At 42.2% G+C, this 25,298-nt stretch overlaps 1 protein-coding gene and 1 long non-coding RNA gene across 3 annotated transcripts in view; one reads left to right on the top strand and one right to left on the bottom strand.

Annotated features, from left to right (window-relative positions):
* LOC113878507 overlaps positions 1-2,383 on the top strand; it is a 12,288-nt gene extending 9,905 nt beyond the window's left edge. For both annotated transcript variants that reach the window (XR_003507005.1, XR_003507004.1), the window contains one exon: positions 2,245-2,383. This is a non-coding gene — a long non-coding RNA (uncharacterized LOC113878507). The remainder of the gene's footprint in view (positions 1-2,244) is intronic.
* Positions 1-20,802, bottom strand: part of KPNB1 (karyopherin subunit beta 1) — a 24,471-nt gene extending 3,669 nt beyond the window's left edge. Inside the window, exons 1-21 of the mRNA XM_027519659.1 lie at positions 20,406-20,802; positions 20,244-20,302; positions 17,995-18,177; positions 15,536-15,736; positions 14,330-14,482; positions 12,646-12,705; positions 11,996-12,085; positions 11,536-11,646; positions 10,445-10,546; positions 8,692-8,916; positions 7,612-7,803; positions 6,711-6,841; positions 6,017-6,164; positions 5,616-5,687; positions 4,280-4,424; positions 2,969-3,051; positions 2,377-2,484; positions 1,867-2,010; positions 1,650-1,755; positions 980-1,094; positions 319-480 (exon numbers count right to left, since the gene is read on the bottom strand). Of these exons, the coding sequence (XP_027375460.1) occupies positions 319-480; positions 980-1,094; positions 1,650-1,755; positions 1,867-2,010; positions 2,377-2,484; positions 2,969-3,051; positions 4,280-4,424; positions 5,616-5,687; positions 6,017-6,164; positions 6,711-6,841; positions 7,612-7,803; positions 8,692-8,916; positions 10,445-10,546; positions 11,536-11,646; positions 11,996-12,085; positions 12,646-12,705; positions 14,330-14,482; positions 15,536-15,736; positions 17,995-18,177; positions 20,244-20,302; positions 20,406-20,445 (2,630 nt within the window). The 5' untranslated portion in view covers positions 20,446-20,802. The remainder of the gene's footprint in view (positions 1-318; positions 481-979; positions 1,095-1,649; positions 1,756-1,866; positions 2,011-2,376; positions 2,485-2,968; positions 3,052-4,279; positions 4,425-5,615; positions 5,688-6,016; positions 6,165-6,710; positions 6,842-7,611; positions 7,804-8,691; positions 8,917-10,444; positions 10,547-11,535; positions 11,647-11,995; positions 12,086-12,645; positions 12,706-14,329; positions 14,483-15,535; positions 15,737-17,994; positions 18,178-20,243; positions 20,303-20,405) is intronic.
* Between the last annotated feature and the right edge of the window lie 4,496 nt (positions 20,803-25,298).

The following is a 25,298-nucleotide window of genomic DNA, read 5'->3' on the forward strand; positions in this document are numbered from 1 at the left end:
CAGAAAAAAAAAAGATTTACGGGAAAAGGCTATTATCGATGACTTTATTAAGGTTCCAAAATGATTTGGGGACTTCACTGAATTCTAGTCATATAAATTCTGTCCTTTATCACCAAATACTTGGCTCAAAGAAAGATGGGCTGCCTGACCCTTCCACTAGTTCAAGGCTGAGGAACAAAGTCCTGGCTCAGAAGCACTTATATGGGAAATAATACAAAACAAAACACCAAAAGATAGTCCTTGTCAGGAAAGCCTAAAGAAAATGTACCTCCTCCCCAAGAAAGCACAAGAAAGAGGGCAGTGGAAACAAGCTCTTACCAAGCTTGGTTCTTCAGTTTCCTCAGTTCTTTTGTTGCCCATGTAGCAAGGGTTTTCGCTTTGTTAGTCTTCGATCTCCGTCCTTCAGTTAACAGTTCATGGATCATTGGCCTAGCTTCTACTAATTTCAGTACATCCTTCCCAAATGCTGTACACAAGTCCCTGTGCAAAATAAACACACCTAAAAATGAGCTCTTGGCCCGACAACAAGATCATGTTTAAAACCATCCAAAACTAGCTATAGGTTTCTTGGTATTTACCTACTTTTTAAAGCCAGAAGAAATTTTCAACATAAGTAAGTCTAATACCTGCCCTCAACAGATTACAAAAATGAGATGTAAAAAAAAAATAGAATGACCTTACCCAAGGTTCCACAGCTAATTCATGGTAAAATCAGAACTAGACTCCAAGTCTTTGAGCTCCTCAAAACCAATGTTCTGTCTTCTAATGATGCCTCAGAAACCCTCAGTAGAGGAGGCCAAACAGAGGTAATTTGTTGACCAACATCAGAATATGAGATGGACATAGATCTGATGTTGCTTCTATACTTCTTTGAGAGCTCACTTCTTAGAGTTTGGTGGGAGAAATTATTCTTTTTAACATGTCTTCTCATTTTCTGTGAGAAATTCTATTCAGCTATCAGAAGCAGGGTATAACCTACCCTATCAGTCCAGCAGCACAAGCTACTACTCCGTCTGTATGATCCTCATCTCCAGCAATGTGGTCAATGAAAGACAGAATAAATTCTACTCGGGGCTGTACCAGCATCACATCCGCTATAAAAGAAAGAGAAGGTCTAATGAGGTTGCCCTCCACCTGGCAGGCATACACCCTGTTTCAAAATTCCCAAATACCCTACCCCCATCATGGAGGCTTTGGTCCAGAGAACTAGTCGTACACAGTTACACCAAACTATTTTTCCTCATTCTTCAAGTCAACAGACGAGGTAGATACTCCTTAACAAACACAAGTATGTATACATATATGTAGAAGGACAAGTGGAATCTTTCCTTTAAGCCTATGATATCAGAAGTGTGAAGTACAACATTTCCCCAGTCAATAACAAAAAACATCAGGTGACAGAGGAAATCTAATCCCCCAATCCTTCAATTCAGATGACTGGATGGGGGGAGGGGCAGCATGCTGAGGAAGCAGTGGTCAGAACTAAAAGTCTATAACCTCCCCCAAAGCTACTCTCTTCATTAGAGCACTGTTCCTCCTCCCCTTCTTTTAAGCAGTAAGTGCTAGTTTACAAGTAAGCCATGCAATGAACACACAGTCCATCTGGCTAACTGCACACTAGACTAAGTCAACTGGAATGTATACTCAACGGTGTACGTTCTCCTGGTCTCCCTTCAATCCCTGGACAATTCCGGTATAGGCTTCCAAGCAGCCTTCCCGTAGCTCATTCAGATAATCCACCATGTCATAGTCTGACTGCAAGAGAAAAAGAACAGAATCACTGTATTTGATGGTCTTTGGTTGTACATTTGTCAAAAGTCCCGCTCCTCCAATCAGGGCTGGATTTAGAGAGACCTTTAAGCTTACCTTGTCCACTTGGGCCTGGGAGGCCTGCTGAAGAGTATTCAAAACAACCTCTAGGTATTTTTTAAACTCTCCACCAATAGCAAGGGCAATATCACCAAACACTGACAGAATCTGTGGCTTCACAGACCTGTGGACATTTTCATTCTGACAAGGAGGAAAAAAAAACAGTTCTGTCCAAAGACTCAAAGAGCTTTTTTTTAACAATAAGCAACTAATATATTGGGTATAGACCTGTAAGTGACATACACAAAAATCAGCAGTGGTCATCTCTAGATAGAGGGAGAGATTATAATATTTACTTTTCCTTTGCACTTAACAGGTTCCCACCTGCGCCTCTCAGGTTCCATACATTGAGCATGCATTCCTTTATTTCCTTAGGTTAAAATCATCTTGTGAAAATGAACAACTCCCTTCATAAGCCCACAGCCAACATTCTGGAACATACCAAACTCTCTGTCACAGATCTTGATGTTTAATCATCTTTCTAAGATTGTGTGTATAGACACTCACCCCCAAGTTCTCCAGTAAGAGCTGCATCACCTCATCACAGAAAGGTAAGATGTTGGATTGCAGGGCACGGCATAAGTCTCCCACTAAGCCCACAGCCGCCAAACAAACCTGCAAAGAATCAAGTCGATCATCTCTGAAACAGAAAAGGCTGCCTGCAGGGGTAAGGCATGATTTTTACCTAGTTACTGATCCTTTACCACATGAACCTAGAGTCAAAGAAGGAAAGACCCTTCTTCCCTGAGCTTAGTTCATTTTAACAACCAATATGGCAGAAAGAGAACTAGGGTTATTTAAACTACCATTAAGAAAGGACAAAAAAGACAATATTCACCAGAGATGGTGGTGGCAGAGACAGGTGGTTTATTGAAAACAAACCCTTTCTGAGGGTGCTAGTCTGGTATGTCTAATATCCAGTTTCTTACTGACTACTTTTAGTTCAGACACTTATGGCAACAAAGTAGCTCAACCCTGATACATGGGATGACACATGGGGAAGCGCCACCTGGGTTACAGGATCCAGATTTCTGCACTGTAATGCCTACTAGGTATAAATGAAGACATAAACATATTATTTTTGAAAAGCACAGCTTACCTGGTACTCAGCGTAATTCTTCAATCCAATGCCCAAGAAGGGTTTAAAGGCCTCCATGTACTTTAGGAATTCACCACCCAACACTGTAAAAAAACCCAATCTATTAGCACCACAGGATCACAGAAGTGAGCAAAAATAACCATCTTAGCGCTCCCAAAATGTACGCACTCCAGTCAAAAGGCTGGGTAAAATGCAAGTTAAATAGCAATTTTATCATAAAGACATTATTGCTATCTTGGACAAGCTAAATTCATTACTGCTGGAGATAATGCCAAATCTCCAGAGTGAGATTTCACTCTGGTTGGAACTACAAAGTGGTATGGCTCTCAAGGAATGTCAAGGTTAATTATGAATTGGCTGATTTAGTGATACTGACTTCCACTTCTTCATCTGATTGTAACATGAACTCTTTGGAAGCCAGTTTGTTTTTTTGGCCTCACCATGTGGCTTGTGGGATTTCAGTTCCCTGACCAAGGATTGAACATGGGCCATGGCAGTGAAAGCACCAAATCCTAACCACTAGGCCACGAGGGGTTCCCAGAAGCCAGCTTAATAAAACAGGATCTTTAAGCAATTCTATCAAGGACTTATGTAACAAGCCAGTCAGAAAAGCTGTCTGGGTTTCATATTCAATTCAGCTACTCTGGGAACAAAAATTAACTTCTGCACCCTGCCAGGGTGGTCACAAGGGGCCAGACGGACTGGACATAGGCTCCTTATGCTAGAAATGAGTCTGCCTTAATAATACACCTTATAGACCACCACTGAAGATGCACTCCTGGTTTCTGAAGTCAGATATGGTTTCCCCAAAGCAATTCTGAATAGTTAAGATATGTAACAATCAGAGAATCAATTAATTCCTAGAACTCAGTGTTTCACTCCATTCCATACTAGGCACCATATTGTCTCAACCTAGATCCAAAGCATTAAAACCCAAACCAGAAGGTACCAAGTGCCAGAAAAGAAAACATAAACCTTTGCTCCTCCATCCTTTACAGGCATCAAGGCTCAATAAAGCAAGTGAAGTTTCAGGGGGAAAAGGAACCCGAGGAACATGAGGTAGATAACAGTTCCCTCTACCCACCAAAGAGCTGCCAGCCTGACTTGCAAATTGGCTCCCATTCACTTCAGGGAGAGTGGCAAGGCAGTTATACACAAATTTATACTTATGTTCAATCCAACTTTGAACTGACTCGATACCACGTAAGTGAAAAGACAGGACTATGCTTTTTGCAGTCAAAAATTCTTCACGGCTACTGAAACTCTCTTGCATTCTAAAGAAATTTTCTTGCCTGATTGTGGCTCACTGACCTTCCACCAATGTGCTAACTGCCATTAGGGCATCCTCTTGCACTCCCCCAGACCCAGCTGTGCTTTGGAACATCCTTAACAGGGAGGCCATGACCACATCAGAGATCTGCAAAGCATCTTGATGTTGCACCTTCCGGAGAACATTCTGTAAAATGAATAAAAGTTCAGAATCTGTTGATTCCAAACCCTCCAAACAGCACACCATACTGTGTCTTTTTTTTTTTTTTTAATCAGTTAAGTCTCTAGAACTTTTTTGGGGAGAAAAGCTTTTTTTGCTCTGAAGTTTTGAAAGTGCAAATCAACTGCAAGAAAACATACATCTAAATAACTCATCTATTTCCCAATTCAGAACAAACACAGAGGATCTTCCATCACATGTGATAAATCTGCCTCCATATTTAGCTGTATTGAAATGGCAGTTAAATTATTTCAGCTTTGAAGGACATGTCATATGCAAATTGCTACTCATAAAACAATAAAGCAACCCTTTCTATGGCCTAACCCATTTACAGATTGTGGTCAAGAAAGTCTTGATAAAGCCAATCTGATTTTTCCCAATTCAACATTCCTCAAACCTCCCTCCTTACGCTTTGTTTCAACTAATGTCACTGGATCAGGAAAGACCTGTTAACAGTCATGTTTTAAAAAATTAAGTCTGGCATAAGGAGACTTAAGGAGAAGGGAGTCATAGGTAAGATGATCTAGTTAGCATCACTCAATTCTATAACCTAGTACCTGCCCTAAGCACTAGACAAGTTCCAAGGTTTCCCTATTCTTAGGTAAAAAAGGGAGTAACTCTTCAGCCATGCCATCACACTGGAGTAACATTTTCCCAGTCTCTCCTCAGAAAAAAAAGTCTAGTGTGATTATCAGTAAATTATACATTTATAATCTGTATAGTACAATTATAATACAGTTTCCAATAGCAGTTGCTTCAAAAGATGATGGCAAAAACACAAGGCTCTGTTTTTAGCTCAGTGAACCATAGCTGGGAACCAAATCTGACCAGGCTACTTGAACAACCTGATGAAAACCAAAACGAAAGGCTGTTAATACAAAAAACTTCATGTTTGGGAGGACCATCACAAATGGGAGGAGTTTCCTTTCCTACATTGTACAAAAGGTAAATTGCATTGTATTGTACAAAAGGCAAATTTTACGGACAGACAAGAAAAGGAAAATGGGAAACTCTCCTAATCGGACGAATGTCTTTTGAGAAGCGCCTCTGACCATCACCACCCACAACATCATCTTCAGAGTTCTGTGTGTGCGTGAACTTGTCATCCTGAGACACAATCTTTCCCTGGTGCTATGAAGTGATAAGGCACCATCATACCTGAAGAGTTGCGCAGAGTAAAGACTGAAGGTCATTGAACTGGATCCTATCAGATGTGCTCTGGATATGTGACTACAAAGAAAAGAAGATCGTGTTCTGAATAAACACCTTCTAAAAGGCTCTAAACGCCCTCCCAAAAATGTTTCCATTTTTGGTGGATAAATAATCTCTACTAGTTCTAATGGAAAGTAAATAAAAAACTTATGTATATATATGGTGTAACACATATATGAATAAACTGTAGCAAGCAATGCAATTGGAAGTTGCAACATTTTTTGTATGAGCCTTATGTCTTTCTAACAACGTATATACTTAAACACTGAAAACAAGAGAACAGTCTTGAAAATAGAGCTATGTGTAAAGTACCACACCCTTCCCATCAGGAAGGTGTTCAGTCTCACCTCCATCTGGAGCACCTGTTGCAGTCGTTCCATGATGACCAGAGTAGTTTTCTGAACCGCAGGGTAACAATCCTTGGCACTGTTTTTCACAATTTCCATTAGCGATTCATATGCAGAACTCCTCAGGTTGTTCTGGTGTCCATCAGGTCTATAAGGAACACAGCAAAAAACCCTCAAAGTCTTAACTGAGAAAGGACAGAGAGTCATTCTTATGTAGACATTATCTCACTGAAAATAACCCCAAAACCAATATGGCTGCAGACCTGATCTGAATTTGGCAAACAATACAGCCTGGAACCAAAATTTCAATCTCTGAGCCAGTGATTATGTTCAATATGGTTTCCAGACCTGATAATTAGAATGGCCCTTTTAGGAAGGGGCTAAAATTATATGAAAAATAGTCAAAAATGTTGAAGAACCCATGTGGACAATAGAGTAGTTTGCACAAAAAGCTATGAAAAAGATATCTTGGGAATTCCCTGGTGGACCAGTGGTTAGGACTCCACGCTCTCACTGCCAAGGGTTCAGGTTCAATCCCTGGTTGGGGAACTAAAATCCCATAAGCCAGGCAGTGAAGCTCCAGGATTCTTTTCATTTCTCCTATCGCAATGTTTTTATATTAGACAGCCCACAAAAAGAGTGTTAAAGGAGTTGGATGCAAAAACACCACTCATTTCTGTATAGTATCAGTTACCTGTCTGTGGTCTCTAAGAGCTTCTGAACTATGAGTTCAAAAGAAGAAGATAAGCAATAGGTAGCTGGTTCTTCCTGATCATCAGCTACATCTGCAGCTTCATAAGCAGCTTCAGCCAGACTGGAGAAAGCCTTAAACCCAGACAGAGTAAACATTAAATTAGTCCCGAAAAGAACCCCATTCCAGGATCACCTCATTTTCCCTTAATACCCTGGGCAGTGTTACTTTTCAACTGATTTAAGAATAAATCAATGGCAGTGAATCTTTAATTCTTCCTGTCAAGGTCATCTCAAGACAACATCTATAAGTATCCTTAAAATTAAATAAATGTATCTATATTTATATTTTATTTCTCCTGCCCACAGGAGAAACATTCTCTAAACAGTACAGTATTCTCACCTACCATGAATGCCTGCCACTTCATTTCTTCTCTTTCCACTCACAGAAAGCCTTTCAACCCCACTCCTTCCTTATTTGAACTTCCTCCCCCAAATCCCAAAGTTCCCTAGCGAATTATACTCAGCCTATACTGACTCAGCACTTGGGCCGCCTACCTTCCTTCCCTCATGCCCCCTTCTCAGCAATGGTACTTTTCGTAGCCAGCAACTCTCTACCTTAAAATTTCTTGTCCCCAAGCCACTGAAGAAAAGAAAGAAAACCAAGTCCAGAGAGTTTTCCCACTGGGTTAGCATGACTGTTCTAAACCAGTCACCATGAGTCAACAGCTCCCTCTGGGTCATGCAGCTTACATCTCCCCCACATTTTAATTGATGAAATTAGCAAGGAGATGCTATTCAAAAGAGCCTTCTAGTGAGGTAGATCCATTTCTCTCCCACACCTCCTACTTCCTTGCCAATGGCTTAGTCAAGCTCCTTATCTCAACAGGAAGAAAATGCCTCACCCAGCACACATTTGAAGCCACTCTGGGTTCAGCACTGAGGCCCTCAATCAGACACTGCAGCAGGGGAGTCAAGTAGACATCATTGATGGCGGCTTCAGGGAGCAGTTCACAGATTCTGCCCACTGTCCATGCGGTTGTATCTCGAACAACCACACTGGGGTCTTTCATTAATTCTATTAAGGTGGGCATAGCCTGTAAACATAACAGTTATTGGCAAAGCAAAACAAATATAGCCTGTAAACATAACAGTTATTGGCAAAGCAAAACAAAGATTGAAATTCATGCTGACCAACACCTCAGAAGAGGAAATACTGATGGATGGGTTTTAACTCAGTTATCAAAACAGTTTTGTCATTTTATAAGATATGCTTGTCAAATATTCAACAATATAACAAAAACTGGAAACACAGAAAGTCCCTCTCTCTTCATCAAATCTCAGTACAGTTTTATTAAGACTTTGGTATGAATACGTTCTGCCATCTTTACTGAATTATTCAGGCAGAGATCCCAGGATGCAGCTGAAATGGCATTTAGCTATTCCTGAAAGGTTGCGTTCTATATACTAAACAACTAAAATGCACTCTTGTGTCACTTGCTGTAGCAAAATAAATAACAAAACTTTCATTAAGATTTTTCATTACATGTCATTTTGTCCTGAGGACTGAATACTCACATCATCAAAAACCATGGAAAATTATTTGTGTTATAATATTTAGTGAAGAAAAAAGAAACCAACAAAAAACAAGTTGTAAAAGTATTCATACAGTTAAGACCTCCATTCTAGTACGCACACATAGAAAAAACCTTCAAGGATAAATACAAGGCATTAATAATGTTATCCTTGGGCAAGAGAATTAAAGGTAACCTTTTTGGGGGCCTTTTCTCCATTTTTCAAGTCATATGGTTTTTGTAATAAAAGTTAAGTACGAAATACATTTTATGCCTCACTGACAGCAAATAGCTATCTAGAAGTGACTTTTGTGGAAGACTATTTACAGCTTTGTTCTTAAAGACAAATCTTCAAGTAAAAGGTTAAACAATAAACGTCCCATTTTCCACCCTGCGCTCCCTCAGCTTCACCTGTATAACTAGTGGTTTGAGTTGATTGGGCTCTGGTCCTTCCAAGATGCAGCCAAAAGCCATCACTGCTGCATCCCGGTACCGCCAGTCAGGGTTCTTGATGTGTTCTTTGATGAAGGGAAGGACATGTGGGACAATGTCATCTTCACAGCAGGTGGCCAGAAGCATGAGGCACACCCCTGCGGCTTTGCAGGGGTTCCAGTCGTCATCGTCATCATTTTCATCCTGGTGAAAGAATGTGGCGGTAGTTCAGTTCTTGATCAAAGAAGCTCATCAACTCAAAAGGTCCTCTGATTATAGTACTCCCAATTATCATTACAGCTTAAGCTTTGGGGAAGTAAATAAAATAGAAAACCTTCCTATCTTTATCTCCTCCACAAAAACTCGTCAACACAACCTCTGTTAAACAAGATGCAGACAGAGGGAAGGTTATTTCTCACGACTATACAACAAGACGAACAAACTCCCACTACATGGAATACAGATGCAATTTCAAATACATCGAGTAAAAGGCAGAACAGAAGAAAGCTAAATGACTAGTAATATAAAGCTCAAAATCAGTCAAGACCTATGGAGATAAAGGTGAGGGAAGAGGAAGAAGGCATTGGTAGGCAGAGCCTTCTGGTATGCCAGTAATTGTTATATTTCAAAAATTAAAAAAAGATTACATTAAAAAAAAAAAAAAAGATTACATTTGGATCTCCCTTGAAACTGGAAATCAAGGTGTTTTTTATTGTGGCCATTCACACCAGAGTAATTTAAGACAATTATACTTATCCAGTGTCGGAAAATTACATACCTAAAGAATGGTTTGTTCCCAAATGAGAAGCACAGCAAAAATATATAAAAGCAAAAATACTAAGATCAAAAGATAAAAATAGCAACTGTAAAACTGAAAGATGAGATGAAACTTTAAGGGCACACCCTGTCCATTTCAAAGGAATATATCTCTACTTATCTTTTGAGACTGCTATATTAAGAGTCATGAAATTCCCTAAAAACAAATTATATTCCTGTATACACAGAAATTTTGCAGTGCTCAGTTACAGCATTATTTCCTCAGAGCACTGCCAGCTCTTTGGTACAGTTCACATGTACCAGAACAGGTGAAGTGACAGAATCTTTCTAAACACCATACCAAAACAAAAGGAACACCATAAAGCCAAAAAGGAACACCAGAAACTAAGAACACTTCTTAGAAGGTAACTTCTCAGGGCGTCCCTGGTGGCCCAGTGGTTAAGAACCTACCTTGTAATGCAGGGGACACCCTTCAATCCCTGGTCCGGGGAGATCCCACGGGCTGTGGGGTAACCTAGCCCATGCGCTACAACAAGGGCAGCACCCTAGAGCCCACGTGCCCTAGAGCCTGTGCTCCGCAACAAGGGAAGGCACTGCAGTGAGAAGCCAGCTCACCAAAACTAGAGAGTAGCCGCACTCTCCACAACTAGAGAAAGCCTGCGCGCAGCAACAAAGACCCAGCAGAGCCAAAAATAAATAGTTTTTTAAAAAACAGATAATTTCTCTATTTACTCATTAAACCCACATTCTTCATGAAGTCTTGTTACTTTTATCTGGTCAAACTACTCAGAGCCTAAAGGACCTTAGAGATCCAGTTCAGCTCTTTGAAGTCATGGATAACAGAACATCAAGTTGTTTCAGAATTGTGGAGCTCCTTCATGCCAACTGTTCCACAGCAAACCAACCACTACCACGGCTTCACAGTTCACTTGACTAGATTTGGAGGGTAACTCACCTGTTTAGTTAGTGTCTGTGTGAGGATTGGAACCAGGTACTGTAGTGCTCCCTTGGCATAAAATTTGCTGGTGTGCTCAGGGGGCCGTCCTTGTTCTGCTGCCTGAAGAGAAACATAGCAAATTCGGATGGCAGCAAACAAACGATGAAGGTGTACCATATAAAGGCACACAGCGAGAGCTGCCCACGGGTCTGCACAGAGACACAGGGACACGGAGACTGCCCTGGCGGTCCAATGGTTAAGGCTCCACGCTTCCACTGTAGGTGGCATGGGTTCCATCCCTGGTTAGGGAAGATCCTGCATGCCTTGAGGTGCGCTCCATCCCCCCGCCAAGACATGTGAAGCACATGGTAACATGCAGTGTGAGTGGTCTTTGGAGGCATTCATTTTGTCTAGCTACTTCAGTGAGATTCTTTTAGGCCATACATAGAATGGACTTTAAAGGATCAAGGCAATCTTAAGAATTACATTCTTTTCGGATTCATTTCAATATTTGGCAAAACTAATACAATATTGTAAAGTTTAAAAATAAAATAAAATAAAATAAATAAATTCAAAAAAAAAAAAAAAACAATTATTCTTTTTTCACTAATTGACCTTTGGATAAAGAGATGCACTAAGCTCCCATAAGGAGGCCAAAAGTAAGACGGTGCTTTCTGAAGGACATAAAGACAATTAACGTTGGAAACAAAGCCAGAATTTTAATTTGCAAGTGCAGAACTAACCCCTTTCTCCACATCTAATTTCTTCACCAGAGTTGGTAAGCTATCAATTATACATCCCATCCTTGCATTAGGACTTCCAAAAGAAAATAATTCAGCATCAGATAGCATCTGGTTAAAATATGACTGCCTGCTGCCCCCTTGTGTTCACAGGACTAATATTTACAACAAATCCCAACTGGTAAAAATAGATGCCTCATGGCTTTGGCTAGTGAAAAAAAACAAACCCAAAATCTCTACAAATGGAGATACCTTCTAACCCCAGCCAGAATAAAGCTCTCCCAGAGGAGAAAAGTAACATCCACCAAAAAGATAAGTCCCAAAACCCAGTCAGAATAACAGCTCCCACCACATCAACCCTCAGCTCACCTCTGAAGCTTCAATGGCCAAATCCATTTCCTCATCGCAGACGTTGGACCAGAATTCTATCCCTTGTAGGGCCACCTCATCAATGTCACTTTTCATTGCTTCAATTGTGATCTTAAGAGAGAAAACAAGATACCCCAGGTTCCAAATAAGTGCTGGTTCAAGTTCGACCCCTCCTACAACCACAGATATTCAAGTTTCAAAAATGTAGATTTATGAAAGCTAGGTCTGAAATGAAAGGCAGGAAGAAGAAACAGAGTTTTAAAATACACTCTTTTTATGAGTACAAAGTTAGCACAAGTTTTCTTGGCACACTGCTGATGAACTCAAATCTAATACTCAAGGAATTTCCTTGATTTCACAACATTAAATAAAAAATTACAGAACCAACAGAACAGCATCTAAGAATAAGGGGCTTTTGCAATTAGCTATATGGTCAACTGCATAAAACAGAAGTACTTACTGCAAAAAGAGCAGGACCCATATATGTCTCCATGTATTGATAATATAAGGACATTATCTTCACCAGATTCTGTAAGGCAGCCACTCGTACCTGTGCAAACATCAAATTAAACCGTTTACTTCTTAGTTTAATAACAATGCAATCTGACAAAGGTAAATGAGTAACTGCTTCACTTAAGTGGGTCAATAATCTATAGGGTCAACTGATGCATATTTGGGTAATATCTTCCTCTCCTTCTTTTTTACTTTAAAGGTGTCTGTGGAACCCTTGGCAGGACTCCTCACTATTGCCCTCAGACTGGATGTTACTTCCACCTGCTTCAAGGGTCAAGGTTTAGGTTCCTGAAGTAGAAAAGCTGTTTCAAAGGCTATAACAGAAAACGGGCCCTTGAACCCTACAGCAATTAAGTAGCAAGGCTGATCACAAACCATTTCTCCCTTAAATCTTTTTTAAGAGGGTGGCAACTTCCATCATGTTAGCTTTCCAAAGACTATTCTTCCCTCTTCTCCAACATATTGAATAAAAATTCTTTTATTAATAAAAGTATTCGTCAAACGCTATTTCTGAAGTCACCAGATTCCAATATTTCAAACTACTATGCTAGAGTGAGCATTTCCTAGGAAAGATAGAAGACATGACCTCACACTTACCCTCGTATCTGGACACTGTGTGGCTTCACAGACTACCTGCATAATAAAGTGCCTTTCGGACTGCAGAAGAACAAAAATAAAGAGAATTAGAAGTTTGCAGGTTTTCCTGGACACAGCAATGGGACTATGAGGACTCTAGTGTTTGTCCTGGTGTCTACTATTTGACCTGCCCTCTAAGGAGGTCCCTAATCGTTTAATCCCTCAAATGATCTTCACTAAAACAAGACTTGAAGAAGGAAGCAGATAAGAAAATGTAGGTCACAGGATTTAAATAAAGATGGTTAAAACAAAAAAAAATCATACATCAGGAAAATTCCTTTCCTTGCATTTAAAAGAGAATTCTTAATTTAAACAAACCCAGATCAAATATGGTAAAATATAGAAGACTAATGAATTTTGTTTGCTACCATCCTCTTTTGATATCTACAAGGAAAAACCCAGTTTTCCAAGCAATTAGAACTGCAGTTTGCTTTGGTTTCTTAGACATCCCAACTTTGTCCAATCTAAGGCCCCCCCAAAAAACCAGAAAGCCCAACTAAAGAGTTAAGAAATATACATAATGCTTTCAGACCATATCATCCAGCAATTCCACTTCTGGATAATATATCCAAAAGAACAGAAAACAACTTCTCAAAGACATATTTGTATACCCATACACATGGCAGCACTATTCACAATAGCCAGAAGGCAGAAGGAAGCAAACCAAATGCCCATCAACAAACAAATACAATGGAATATTATTCAGTTTTAAAAAGGATATTCTGACACATGCTGTAATAGGAATGAGCCCAAGACATAATGCTAAATGAAATGAGCCAGTCACAAAGACAAATCAAATCCTGTATGACTCTGCTAATATAAATTATCTATAGTAAACAGACTCATAGGAACAGAAAAGTAGAAAAGTTGGTTGCCTGTGACTGGAAAGGGGAAAACAGGGAATTAACACGTTTCAGTTTTGAAAGATGAAAAAAGTTCTGGAGATTGGCTGCAAAACAACGTGCACACACTGAACACTACTGAGCTATACATTTAAAAACAGTTAAGATGGTCAACTTAATTTTATTGTACATTTTAACACAACTAAAAATAAATAATAGAGGGAAATCAGTTCAGTTCAGTCGCTCAGTCGTGTCCGACTCTTTGCGACCCCAAGAATCGCAGCACGCCAGGCTTCCCTGCCCATCACCAACTCCCGGAGTTCACTCAAACTCACGTCCATCGAGTTGGTGATGCCATCCAGCCATCTCATCCTCTGTCGTCCCCTTCTCCTCCTGCCCCCAATCCCTCCCAGCATCAGAGTCTTTTCCAATGAGTCAACTCTTCAAAATAGAATTTATGTATTAATTTCCAAAAGCACCTTCCTATGGAAGTACGAAACAGCCTAATTTCCATAATTAAAAAAAAGAACAAACCCCAAGCATACTCACACTTTGGACTACAAAAGGGAAAACCTAAGCCTAGAAACATTTTAGATCACATTATTCCCAAAAGCCAAAGAGAAATGGCAAACACCTACTCCATGGCCATGTTTCACAAAACACAAATCTTAACTAGACTGGAAATAAATACTTCTAAACAAGATAGTACTTTCTGAATCATAACCTTAAAACAACACAAAACTTTCATTTAATTCCCCTGCCTCATCCTCTGAACCTATACTTTTTAATCAAAAGACACTTACCTCTTTGTCAAAGTTTGCTTTGGTGAACTCCAGTGAGTTCAGGAGTGCATTAGTAGCTGCTAGCTTCACATTATTACTAGGCTCTTCTTTCCTCATCCCCTGGATTATGGCAGTCAGAATCTCATTGGATTTATCCTGTAGCTGCTCTGGGTCCTGAAACAAGCAGAAGTGCAGTGAATATAATAATTGAGCTCATGACTAATCAGCAGTCCTTCTATTCAAGAGAGTATCATGAGACTTTCTCTGATCTTTCCCCAAACATTTCCATTTAAGGACAAACTACCTACAAAATATCCCAGGGTCTGATAGTCCAAACTTGAACTGGAACAAGTTAAACTCATCAACTTCATCTCCTGACTTCTTAGCATAATGACTCTGGGCATGAGGCAATGCTGGCTCCCCCTGCCCACCGTTCTGTGCACGTGGAGATGGCAGTGTGGTGTTTCTTCCAGGCCATCTGTACCAACTGAAGTAAAGCTTCAGAACATGAGGACCAAGGATCAACACCTGGGCACATCTACGGAGTCAGGTGCTGTGGACTCCTTTGCTTCATCAGATCTGTATATCAAAACTGATACCAATGGAGAAGGAAATGGCAACCCACTTCAGTATTCCTGCCTGGAGAATCCTACGGACAGAGGAGCCTGGCGGGCTACAGCCCATGGGATCGCAAGAGTCGGACACGACTTAGTATCTAAACCAAATAAAATCTGAAGAAATAGAAAAAAAAACAAAAAACAAAAAAAACCCGATACCAGAAGTGGTAATCTCAGCAGCAAGAGTCCTAGAAGTGCTGCATTTAACATACTGTGTCATGGCTCCAGTGGTTAAACCAGTAACAGCAAAAGCTGGCAAACTGTTTCTGTAAAATAGTCATCGAAAAAGTAACACGGCATCCCTGCTACATTGAGGATGTTCAGAAAGGGATTAGGTCAAGGAGAGGAAGCAGATTCTATGCCTCTCCAAACAGGGATTTTCATCTTGAGTTTGTGACCCTTAAAAGTCTCTTTCCTTTAGGGCATGATTAGCAATATGAGGATAAATTAACTATCCAAATATAGAAGTCTAACAAATAAAGTAGCCCTACTTTCAAAACACATTGCAGTAGCTTGTTTTTTTTTTTCATGATGATAAAGAATAATTCTAATACCATGCATGTTACAACTAGAGGGAATCAGCAGTACATAAGTTAGATACAGTACTTACTATATCTTGGCAAATGTAACCAATAGCTTCCAATGTCGACTCTTTCATGTGCTCTGTGCTGTTGGGGTTTGTGACATTGGCCACCAGCTGAGGAATGAGTTCTGGCCACTGGTTCACTGGGATCTCTGCACAAGCAATACCAGCCACACACTGCGAGGCAGAACTAGGCCGGTACGTTTCTGTGCCCAAAGTCTGCAAAACCTGTGCGGGGGCACACACACACAAAGACAGAAGATATCAATTCGTAATACTATTGAAAACATTGTGCCTACCAGCACACATCTTCTATCAGTCTCTGAACTATCTTTAATATAGCAAAGCAGGAAAAGGCATACATAGCATAGGCCAACTGCTGGGAATGAAGCTGGCCTCAACACCAAGAGCAGCAGCATCAGCATTGCCCCAGAGCCTAGAAATGAAACCAACCACCCCCTATTTCCAAATAGAATCTCCAAAGCCAGAGACCTCACCTCAATTTTCAACACAAGGTAAGAAAGTAGCAAAGGCACAAGTATAGACAAAGAATGAAGCCACAATGACCCAGAGTTAATCATTACCATGATCAGCTAATTCAGTCAATGAACTCACTAAGACTCACCCGTCCACTCAAAAAGGCAAACAGTTAACTGTTCCTGGCATGAACACAGGACAAAGAGTAGCTGCCAGACATTCAGGCCAGCTCTGCTGACTGGGTCAGGTCACTTAGTATCCTGCTTTGTAGCTAATAATAATGAACTCCCTCCTATCTTTCCCCCTTACATGGTATATCATCAGCTCAGAAACAGTCTGACTGATTGTAAATGAAGGTTTTGCTCTCTAGGCCTACCAGAGCTAGACTGGACTTTAACAAAATCTGTGTGTCAAAGACATGGGTAGGGAGCAGGAATGAGATGAACTGTCCAAAAGGGCAGGGGGTGAACAGGTATTAATCCAAGTCAGACTAAGAAATCATTAGGTGCCTTCACATTGTATTGCACCAGCTCCTAGTACATATGGAACGCATACTGAATCCCAGTCTCTGTGTTTATCTTTTCTCCTTTAAGTTGCTTCCAAAAGACCATTATTAATATTACCTCAGGTGATTTAAAAACTAAATGTCTAACTCTTGAGTACTAAAAGTTACTTAACCAAGGGTGACCCTAATGGTAATACTCAATTATCAGAAATAAGAGGAGTAAGAAATTAGCTCTCAACTCTGTCCAAGACCCAGATTTCAAAAAAAGAAATAACCACCAGCACTGAGAGTATTACCAGATGTGCTATGAAAAGGAAAAAAAGCCCTAAATAACTGCTATTACCTTTCATGCACAAAAGCTCAATAATGCTGATAGAAATTCTTACTCAAAATTTTAAAAAAATTCTGGGGTTAAGATTGATGTGCCCCACCCCCAATTACAGTTCTGATCATGTCTTCTCCCATTTACCACTGTGTAATTTGAGGAGAATGAGAAATTGAATAGTAAATATCAAGATTTCCAGTCATTAATGGGATGAACTTCATTGATATCAAATTACTGAGAAGAAGATTAAAATGTTATTGTATAAGCAAACTCAAGTGGATAGAAATAGCTCTACATATTCCAAAGAAGATTCAAAATAAGTTGGCTTTTGTAACCCAGTTTTTTGTCATCAGTTCCTCCATGCAAGACTGGAGAAAGAGGTACATAATTAGAAACAAGTTACTGCTGCAAAGGGCACTAATTTACCTAATGCTGACACCCAGAACCAGGAAACAGAAAATATGATATGCAGAACCATGACCAGCACAAGTACAGACGCAGGAATCCTCCCAGTGGCTTCCCATCAAATAGCAGGGCCCATCTGACTGCACAGATTCTTGACTTACTACTCTTTGCACCTTATTCATGTAAGACAGGCCACTAAAGATCTAATTTTTAAAAAGCATATATATACATATATTCTGATACTCTGCTGTGGCAAGAATTATGGATTTCTAATTCAACAAAAAACTCAAAAGAACCCCATAATGCACAGACAGCAACAAGGGACATTCAATTTTCCTTAAAAACAAAACAAAACAAAACACCCATTTGCTAACTCTTTTAAACACTGACAAAAAGCCAGATACTTCTAAAAGTTTCTCATAATTTGCTAAATAGATAAAAACAAGATTAAAGTCATAACCTTATTTCATAAACTCTTTGGGCTTGAAAGGCCCAAGAGATCATTTAATTCCCTTCCTGACCACACAGTGCCATGCCTAACCCACCAAACATTGAGAATTATCTACAGTAGATGTTCAAGAAAAGCTCCATGCTAGTTAACTAAGGAAGAATCACTTGGAAAAAGACTGTATGAGAAAGACTTAAATACAACTTTCATCTTCAAATTTAAGTCCCCCAATCAATTATTACACTGTCAGCCCTATCCCAAGTAGATGACAAAAGAACCCACATTCCCTAGGCTAATATGACCAAAGGGAGATGAAAGTTACTTACATAATTCTTGACTTCCCGTCGAGCATTAGCATCAATAGCTAGCCACCTCTGCTGATATTGTGCCTTAATATCTGGATCTTTAGATGTCAAAGAGTTCTTGATTTGTAGACCAGCTGCAACTCTGGCAACTTGACTGTTTCCTGGATTTGCCAGCACTCTGGACAGTTCCACAAGGAAAGTGGGCTGTTAAGAGATGTGAATAAAATACCTCTTAGGAATTTCACCAACTGAGAATAGCACCAAAAAAACTGGGGAAAACCTAAAAATTTTAGGACATAACATAATGTCTCAGAAAAATGCCAAAATATTTACTTCAAGATTCCTAAAAAAACATTACTTGGTACATAAGGAAGTCATCCATCTTCTCACACAGACTCAGCACTTAACAAGGAGTTACAGCTTAGTGCCCAAATCTTCACATTAGATCCCCCAGAATTAAAACAAGTTTGACAAACTGGTAGTCAGAGGATTCTTCTACATGCCTAGAATAGTATCTGGTACCTCAGTAAATTATACTTATTAACTTAATATGTTATGATAGGGTAGAAAGTAAAGTTGTTTAATTTAGATTTTAAAAAACCTTAGCCCAAAAAGAATGGTATTCAAGGGTAGCTTTTGATCCCATGAAAGCATGCATAAGAGAGGGAAGTACTTCTAAATCTAAAATAGACTTAGGAGGCTTATCTTTAGTTTTAAGTGCTTCAGCAAGAGGATAACAATGTAAAACATATATATAAGGAAAAAGCAATAACAAATATTTAAAAATAGGGAGCAACTGAAAGGATAAAAATGTCAAAGGAAAATGACTTTATGGTTACCACACTAAAGGTTCCTATTCATTTTGGTCTTGAGTTGTTTAAACACAGTGGATTTTTAAATCCACTCAACCTTTTGTACTGCAGAGGTCCCCAAAACTACTCCTTTGGTTTAAGTATCTTAATACACATTACTCTTCCCCACAAAAAGCTTTCTCCAATGGAAAAGTTAACAGGAAAACCCAAAAGCAGACAGTTTCTTACCACTAACAAGTTCCTTAATCACAGTGGAAGATAATTCTTAAAACTTTCATTAATTAAAGAATGTTAGAAACGTTGGGAACAAGACAAAATAAATGTTAGAAATAAGAAAAGGCTTCTTGCAAATTTAGCAAAACCAGAAAACAGAAATATATATACCAAAGGTTTCATACTAGTGGATAAAAATCTTTTCTATGCAAAGTTAAGGATAAAAAGATGAGCAACAAAAACTAGCATACACAAGGGGGGGGAACCCACAAAACACAAAAAAGCCTCGCTTGTATAAAATATAAATACTCCTTGTCACTGTTTTTGCTTGTGTTATTTTACATAGATAACACAAAAGAACACATCTGGTTACAGTGTTATTTACCTTAAACCATGTCTAGTATCACTGAGCCTTTTCTCTGCTCCCCATCCCCCCAGCAGGAGGGAATACACTGGCACACAGGCTGTTTCAACCAATCCATCTAACAATTCTTATAGAGAGGTCCAGTCTCTAGTGGGCTTAACATTCATTTTTCCCTGTACCCCTTAAATTCGAAAATATGATAAACGAGGAACTTTCCTCTGTGATTTCCTCTGGAAACAGGCCCGATCTCAAGGATGGGCCTCAGCCTGTTATCTGGGTGCAGATTTAGTCTCTACTGATTGAGGGGAAGGGGGGACCTGGGAGAGGAATAACCAGTCAAGAAAGGGAGAAACATTGCCGGAATGGGTTAAGAGGCATTCAGGTGCAGGCCTGGCCATGAACATAGATCAAGGGAGACTGGAAAGGTAGAGCTCTGCAAGTACGTAGAAAATCATAGGGGCCAAGGGACAGGAAGGAGAGAGCCGGTCCTGATCCGAACAGGGCGGGCAGCGGGGCTCGGAGCTTCCACATGGCCCCTAGGCCCGGCTCCCCCACCCCCACCCTTGCTGAACACGCAGCGCGGCGCAACCTAACTTCCCCTCCCTCCCTCTTTCTCCCTCCTGCTGCACCGCCGCCCTCAGGCCGCGCGCCGATTGGGCGGCAGTCACCCCGGCGCGCCGCGCCATTGGCTAGATGCCGGGGCCCGGGGCGGGACACACCCACCGGCTTCCCGATGGCGGGGTTAGGTTGGACCGGGGCGGGGGGGGAGGGGGACGGGATGGGGCGGGGTGGGTTCCCGAGGCCTGGGCCTCCGGGAGGGCGGGAAGGCCCGCACGCAGGGGATGGGGAGACGGGATGGGGGACCGTGGGGTGGCACGCACCAGGTTCTCCACGGCCGCACGCTCCAGGAACTTCTGCGCCGCTTCCAGTTCCAGCCGATCTGGGGGGAAGGAAAGTGGGAAAAGGGCCAGGGTCAGAGGGGCCAGGGTTTCCCCTCCCCCCACCCAATCACCTCAGCCCGACCCCCGGCCCCCGCGTCCTACCAGGAGACACGGTCTTCTCGAGGATGGTGATCAGCTCCATGGCGAAGGTGGTGGCGGCAGCGACTCCTCCTAAGACGACGGCCCGGCCTCTCGGGCGGCGGCTCTTAACTGGGGATGGGGGTTGGGGGTCGGGTGGGAAGGGAGGGTGGGGTGGGGGGCGGGGGTCACCACAAGCCCATTCACCGGCTCCCTCTTGGTAGTCGCTCCAGCTCCCCTTCCTTCCTCCTTTCCTTCCTCCCTCTTCCTAATTTGCTGCTGGCGGCGGCGGCAGCTGCTCCTCTGACGGCGGGGGAGGGACCCCGGGGGCAGCTCAGAGCGCGGCTGGTGCTCGGGTGGCGGAGGGAGAAAGAAGGGAAGGGAGGCGGTAAGTGAACGGCGGCTCGCAGGGAGGGAGAGAGAGGGAGGGAGGAAGGCGGAGGGATATTCGGCCGGACCTCTCCGCGGCGGCACCGCGCTCCATGTCGATTGGTTGCCGCCGTGGCCACGCGGAATCCCCAATTGGCCAGGCGGTCAGCGTTGAAGGGCCGCCCTGCGCCCATTTGCCCGCTGGTTTCAAGGCCCGGGGTTGGCTGGGCGGGCAGCAGAATGGGGCGCGCGGATTGGCCGAGAGGAGGGACATTGGGGTGAGGCCGGCTAGAGCCGGCCACTGATTGGATTGGCCTGCTAAAGGCCTTGAGCTCGGGCCGGCTGGCCGCTGGGAGGAGGATGGACCGAAGGTAAGACTCCGGACCCGCGTGATTGGCTGGGATACTAGACGTTGATAGGATAAGGCACCCGACAAAACTGGGGAGAGGAGTTAGGGGTCGGGGCCGCGGAAAGGCGGGAGTCGACCCACCGCTTTAGAAGCCTGGCGCGGGGCACGACGGGACGCCCCCGGAAAGAGGCGGAGCCGTGTCCAGGCTGCGGTTGAGAAAGCGGCGTCACTCGGAGGGGCGTGTTGAGGGTTTCGCGGGCTCGAGCGGGGGAGGGGGGACCGTTAAAGCCCTGCACCGCGCCCACAGGAAGCTGCTTTAATGGCTAGGCCTACTTGGTACCAGGCTCTCTGCTGGGAAGGACCTTGAAGACCGTGCGGTTCAACTTGCAATTTGCTGATGTGGAAACTGAAGCCCAGAGAGGGTATGCAACCTGTCCAAGGTTACTCAGCCGATTAGTCGCCTGATTGGGACTGGATTCGAGCACGAACTGTCCTTATCCTTACAGGCCACTCCAAGGAGGTGAATGCTAATACCGTCCCTTTAGACCTACTTCTAGATTGAGGCCTGTGCTGTTACAAGGTCAAGCTTAACGTGGATTAGATATTGGGATTCCTCCTAGATCCGCATCCATAGCTATCAGGTACTTGAAGGAATAGAAATGTTTCATCCTGCGAAGGTGCTCCTATTGTAAAGTTCTGGTTCCGTGAACCAGAAAGAATGTGTGTACAGGCATAAAGTTCTTAGCCTTTTTTAGTTACAGCCCTGAAAGAAACTAATGAAAACTTTTCCCTAGCAAAATGCACATAAAGAAAAGGTGCGTACAGTTTCTTGACTTCCTTTACATTGGTGTTGAGGCTCTGGGTGAAGAATTTCCTGAATTGTTACATTTGCACCGTTTTGGCCTAGGGTTAATTGGATGTAGCTAGCTTATAGAGCTCTTTACCATGTAACTTGAGCCTGTGGGATAATTTCCCCTACTGTAGCCATACTAGGAAAACCTAAGAGCAACACCTTCCTTGCTGAGAAGTTCCAGCCAAGAGTTAGGACGTTTCCTGCTAGCCTAGCGGTTAGAATTAAATGCTTTCACTGCCACGGCCTGGGTTCAATCCTGGTCGGGAGAACTGGACACTCCACAGGCGGTGTAGGGCAGCCAAAAAAGAATCAGGAAAATTAGCTAGCTACCTTTAACCCTTAAGAATGAAGAAGAGGTCTTTCTCTGCCAGAAATAACACATTTCTGCAACTGGAAGTATGGGGACACTCTCCCTTACCCATCCTGTGACTAGTTAATTTCTGATGATTTAGCAGTCCTGATCTCAGCCTTTTGCTTCATCAATCAGCTGATGCAGAACTGCCCTGTGGGTGTAACTTTATTAGGAATCAGTGAAGGTTAAGTGAGATGACATCTGTGAAAACCTTTGAGTTGTCTTTGTGAGGATTACCCATGTTACAAATGATCCACAGTTCTGTTCCGCCGACTTTTTCCTGGCCTTTTACCAGTTTGCCCCTCTGCTCAGCATCAGTCATGATTCATGATACTACCAGTGAGGGCAAACGGATTTTCAGGTAGCTGGAATAAAATGCCAAGAAGATAAATGTTTTGTAGCAAAGTTCCAGTCAAACATAAGACCCTTAACATAACCAGCTGATTTTTTTGTTGAACTAAGATAGGTGCTATGTAGTCCCTGTCAAAAGCACTCAGCACTATCATGCATTCAGCAGATTTACTGAGGCACTTAGCACTCATTTACTGCCTGAGTTCATGAACCACCTCTGCCACTTCTTAGCTTGTGTGATTTACTTTGCTTATATGTAAAATGGGGCTAATAATTGTACCTGCTTCATAGAGCTTTTGGGAGGTCTTAGTGGGTTGGTAAGTCCTAGGATCACTGCCAGCATAATATATGTTATATATAGATTAGCTATTGTTTATTTAGTGTGTATTTTGTAGTAAGCAAGTGGTTCTTGGTCCTTGGCCTGTTAGGAAAGGCCTATTAGTTTAATCAGTTAATCTCATAAATAAATGTAAAGTTGTGAAAGTGAGAGATATCAAAGAATGACCCAGCCAGGAGGCTCAAGGAAAGAAAGTTCACCTGAGAAAGGGAAGAGAGTTACTCAGATGAAGAAGGGAGGAACTCTGTGTGCAAACACCCTGTAGTGGGAGGGAGCTTGGGGATTATAAGGAGCTGCAAGAAGGCCAGTATGCCCAAAACATCGGGAACAGGGGATGGCGACAAAGCTAGTGTGCAGAGTAGGGGAAGACCATCTGAGACCCTTGAATGCCATGCAGATGCTTTTGTCTATATCCTAAGACCAAAGGCAGCTACTCAAAGGTTTTAAAAAGGTTGGTGATTGTAATGTAGAAGAGCAGATGCAAGGAAACCAATTAGAAGGCCATTGTAATAATCCTGATACAAGATGTTACTTGTAAAATGGAGAAGGGTGGAAATAATAGTGGAAATAGAAATGGTACTGAACTTGGAAACTGATTGAAGATTTCTGGGTGGTGATGCCACATGCAGTGTTAATCAAGTAGGAGGAATTGGCGGCAGTGTGGTTTAGTAGAATGTGGAGAGGTCCACAGGCGCTTCAGGTTGTACCTCTTGCTCTGAATGGAGTACATGGGTTTTAATAGGCTATTCTCTATAACTTTTTGAATATCAGGAATATTCATATCCAATAAACAAATTCTGAAATGAAAGAGAGAAACTGGATTTCAGTCTTACTCTTCCATTTCCTGCTGTCTAATTTTGAGCAAGTTACTTAATTCCTTAGACCTGTGAAATGGGAGACTGGCACACCACTGGCTGGACTGAGCATGAATGGGAGCTGTGGAGTGCTCGGTGCAAGTATCTCATCCTGGAATATGTTCACCAACATGTGTTAAACAAGTGAATTGGTGAATGGATGGGATCAGATGGCACTCCAGGCTCAGTCTCCCCACTAACCCATAGAGCTTATATGTGAGGCGACTGGCTGCGAAGGGAGAAGCTGTCAGACAGTGACCTGATGCCTTTTCCTCCTAAGCAAAGCTGGCTGACCTCAGAGGGGCACATGCATCATATCCTTTCGGCCCTTGAGAAGTGACGGTCTAGCTTTGTTAAAGGCACTTTATAACATGTTACACTTCATCCTCTCTTCCAGCGTTCTCCACACTAGCACCCATGTGTACCGTTGGACTGATCGAGGCAGCTGTATCTCTTCGTCCTTCAGAAGTGCTCTCCGTCCTAGGCCTGTGCCTGCTTGGCGTTCCCTCCTCATCTCTCCCAGTCCTCAAGTCACGCACAAGTTTGTGTCTTTGACCATTCATTCCAATACATGAATTTCTTAGATGTACCCCGCACCTCCCAGGTTATTTCAGATGTGACATGGGGATGTGATGTCCATAAGAAACGTGCAAACCAGATGTGGTCGTGGAGCTAAAATATCAGAGGAGGAGGAGAATTTTTTTCTGGCTTATGAGAATACTTAGTAGACAAAGGGTCTTTGAGCTGAACCTTGAAGGATTGGAGAACTTCATAAATAGATTGCAATGAAGCCTTCTCTAAGATAGTGCACATTTATATCTTCCCTTATTAACTGTGATCTTGGAAATGCTTATTTGATGCCTGTGTCTCAGTTTTCTCATCTGTAAAATGGGGATAATAGTTTTAGCCAGGGTTGGCTTATGGGTGTGAGACCTGTACAGTCACACGTGTGCCTAGAAATGTTGGCCCCTCACTATGGTTTAATGCTCCCCTGTCACCATGTTGAAATTCTTAATAATTTTTTAACGAGGGACCCTGCAGATTGTGTCCTGATCTTGCTTTATAGGATTATTGGAAAGTCCTAAGAAGTTTAATACTTGTGAATTTCTTAGAACAGTGAGGGCCTGGCATATGATGAGGTTTCAGTAAGCGCTAGCTATTACTGTTACTATTATTCTCTGAACTCTTGTAACAATATACCTCACAGTGTACCTTATAATTTTTTAGCATATAAATAACCAACAGAGGGCTTCCCTGGTGGTCCAGTGGCTAAGAATCTGCCTTGCAATGCAGGGGACACTGGTTTGATCCCTGGTTCAGGAGGATCCCATGTGCTGAGGGGCAGCTAAGCCTGTGTGCCACAACTACCAAGCCTAGGCTCTGGAGTGCTGAAGCCCATGTGCATAGAACCCGTGCTTCTCAACAGACAACAAGAGAAGCTGTCGCATCGAG

This window comes from Bos indicus x Bos taurus, chromosome 19 (assembly GCF_003369695.1).
Source record: "Bos indicus x Bos taurus breed Angus x Brahman F1 hybrid chromosome 19, Bos_hybrid_MaternalHap_v2.0, whole genome shotgun sequence".
Lineage (NCBI taxonomy): Eukaryota > Metazoa > Chordata > Mammalia > Artiodactyla > Bovidae > Bos > Bos indicus x Bos taurus.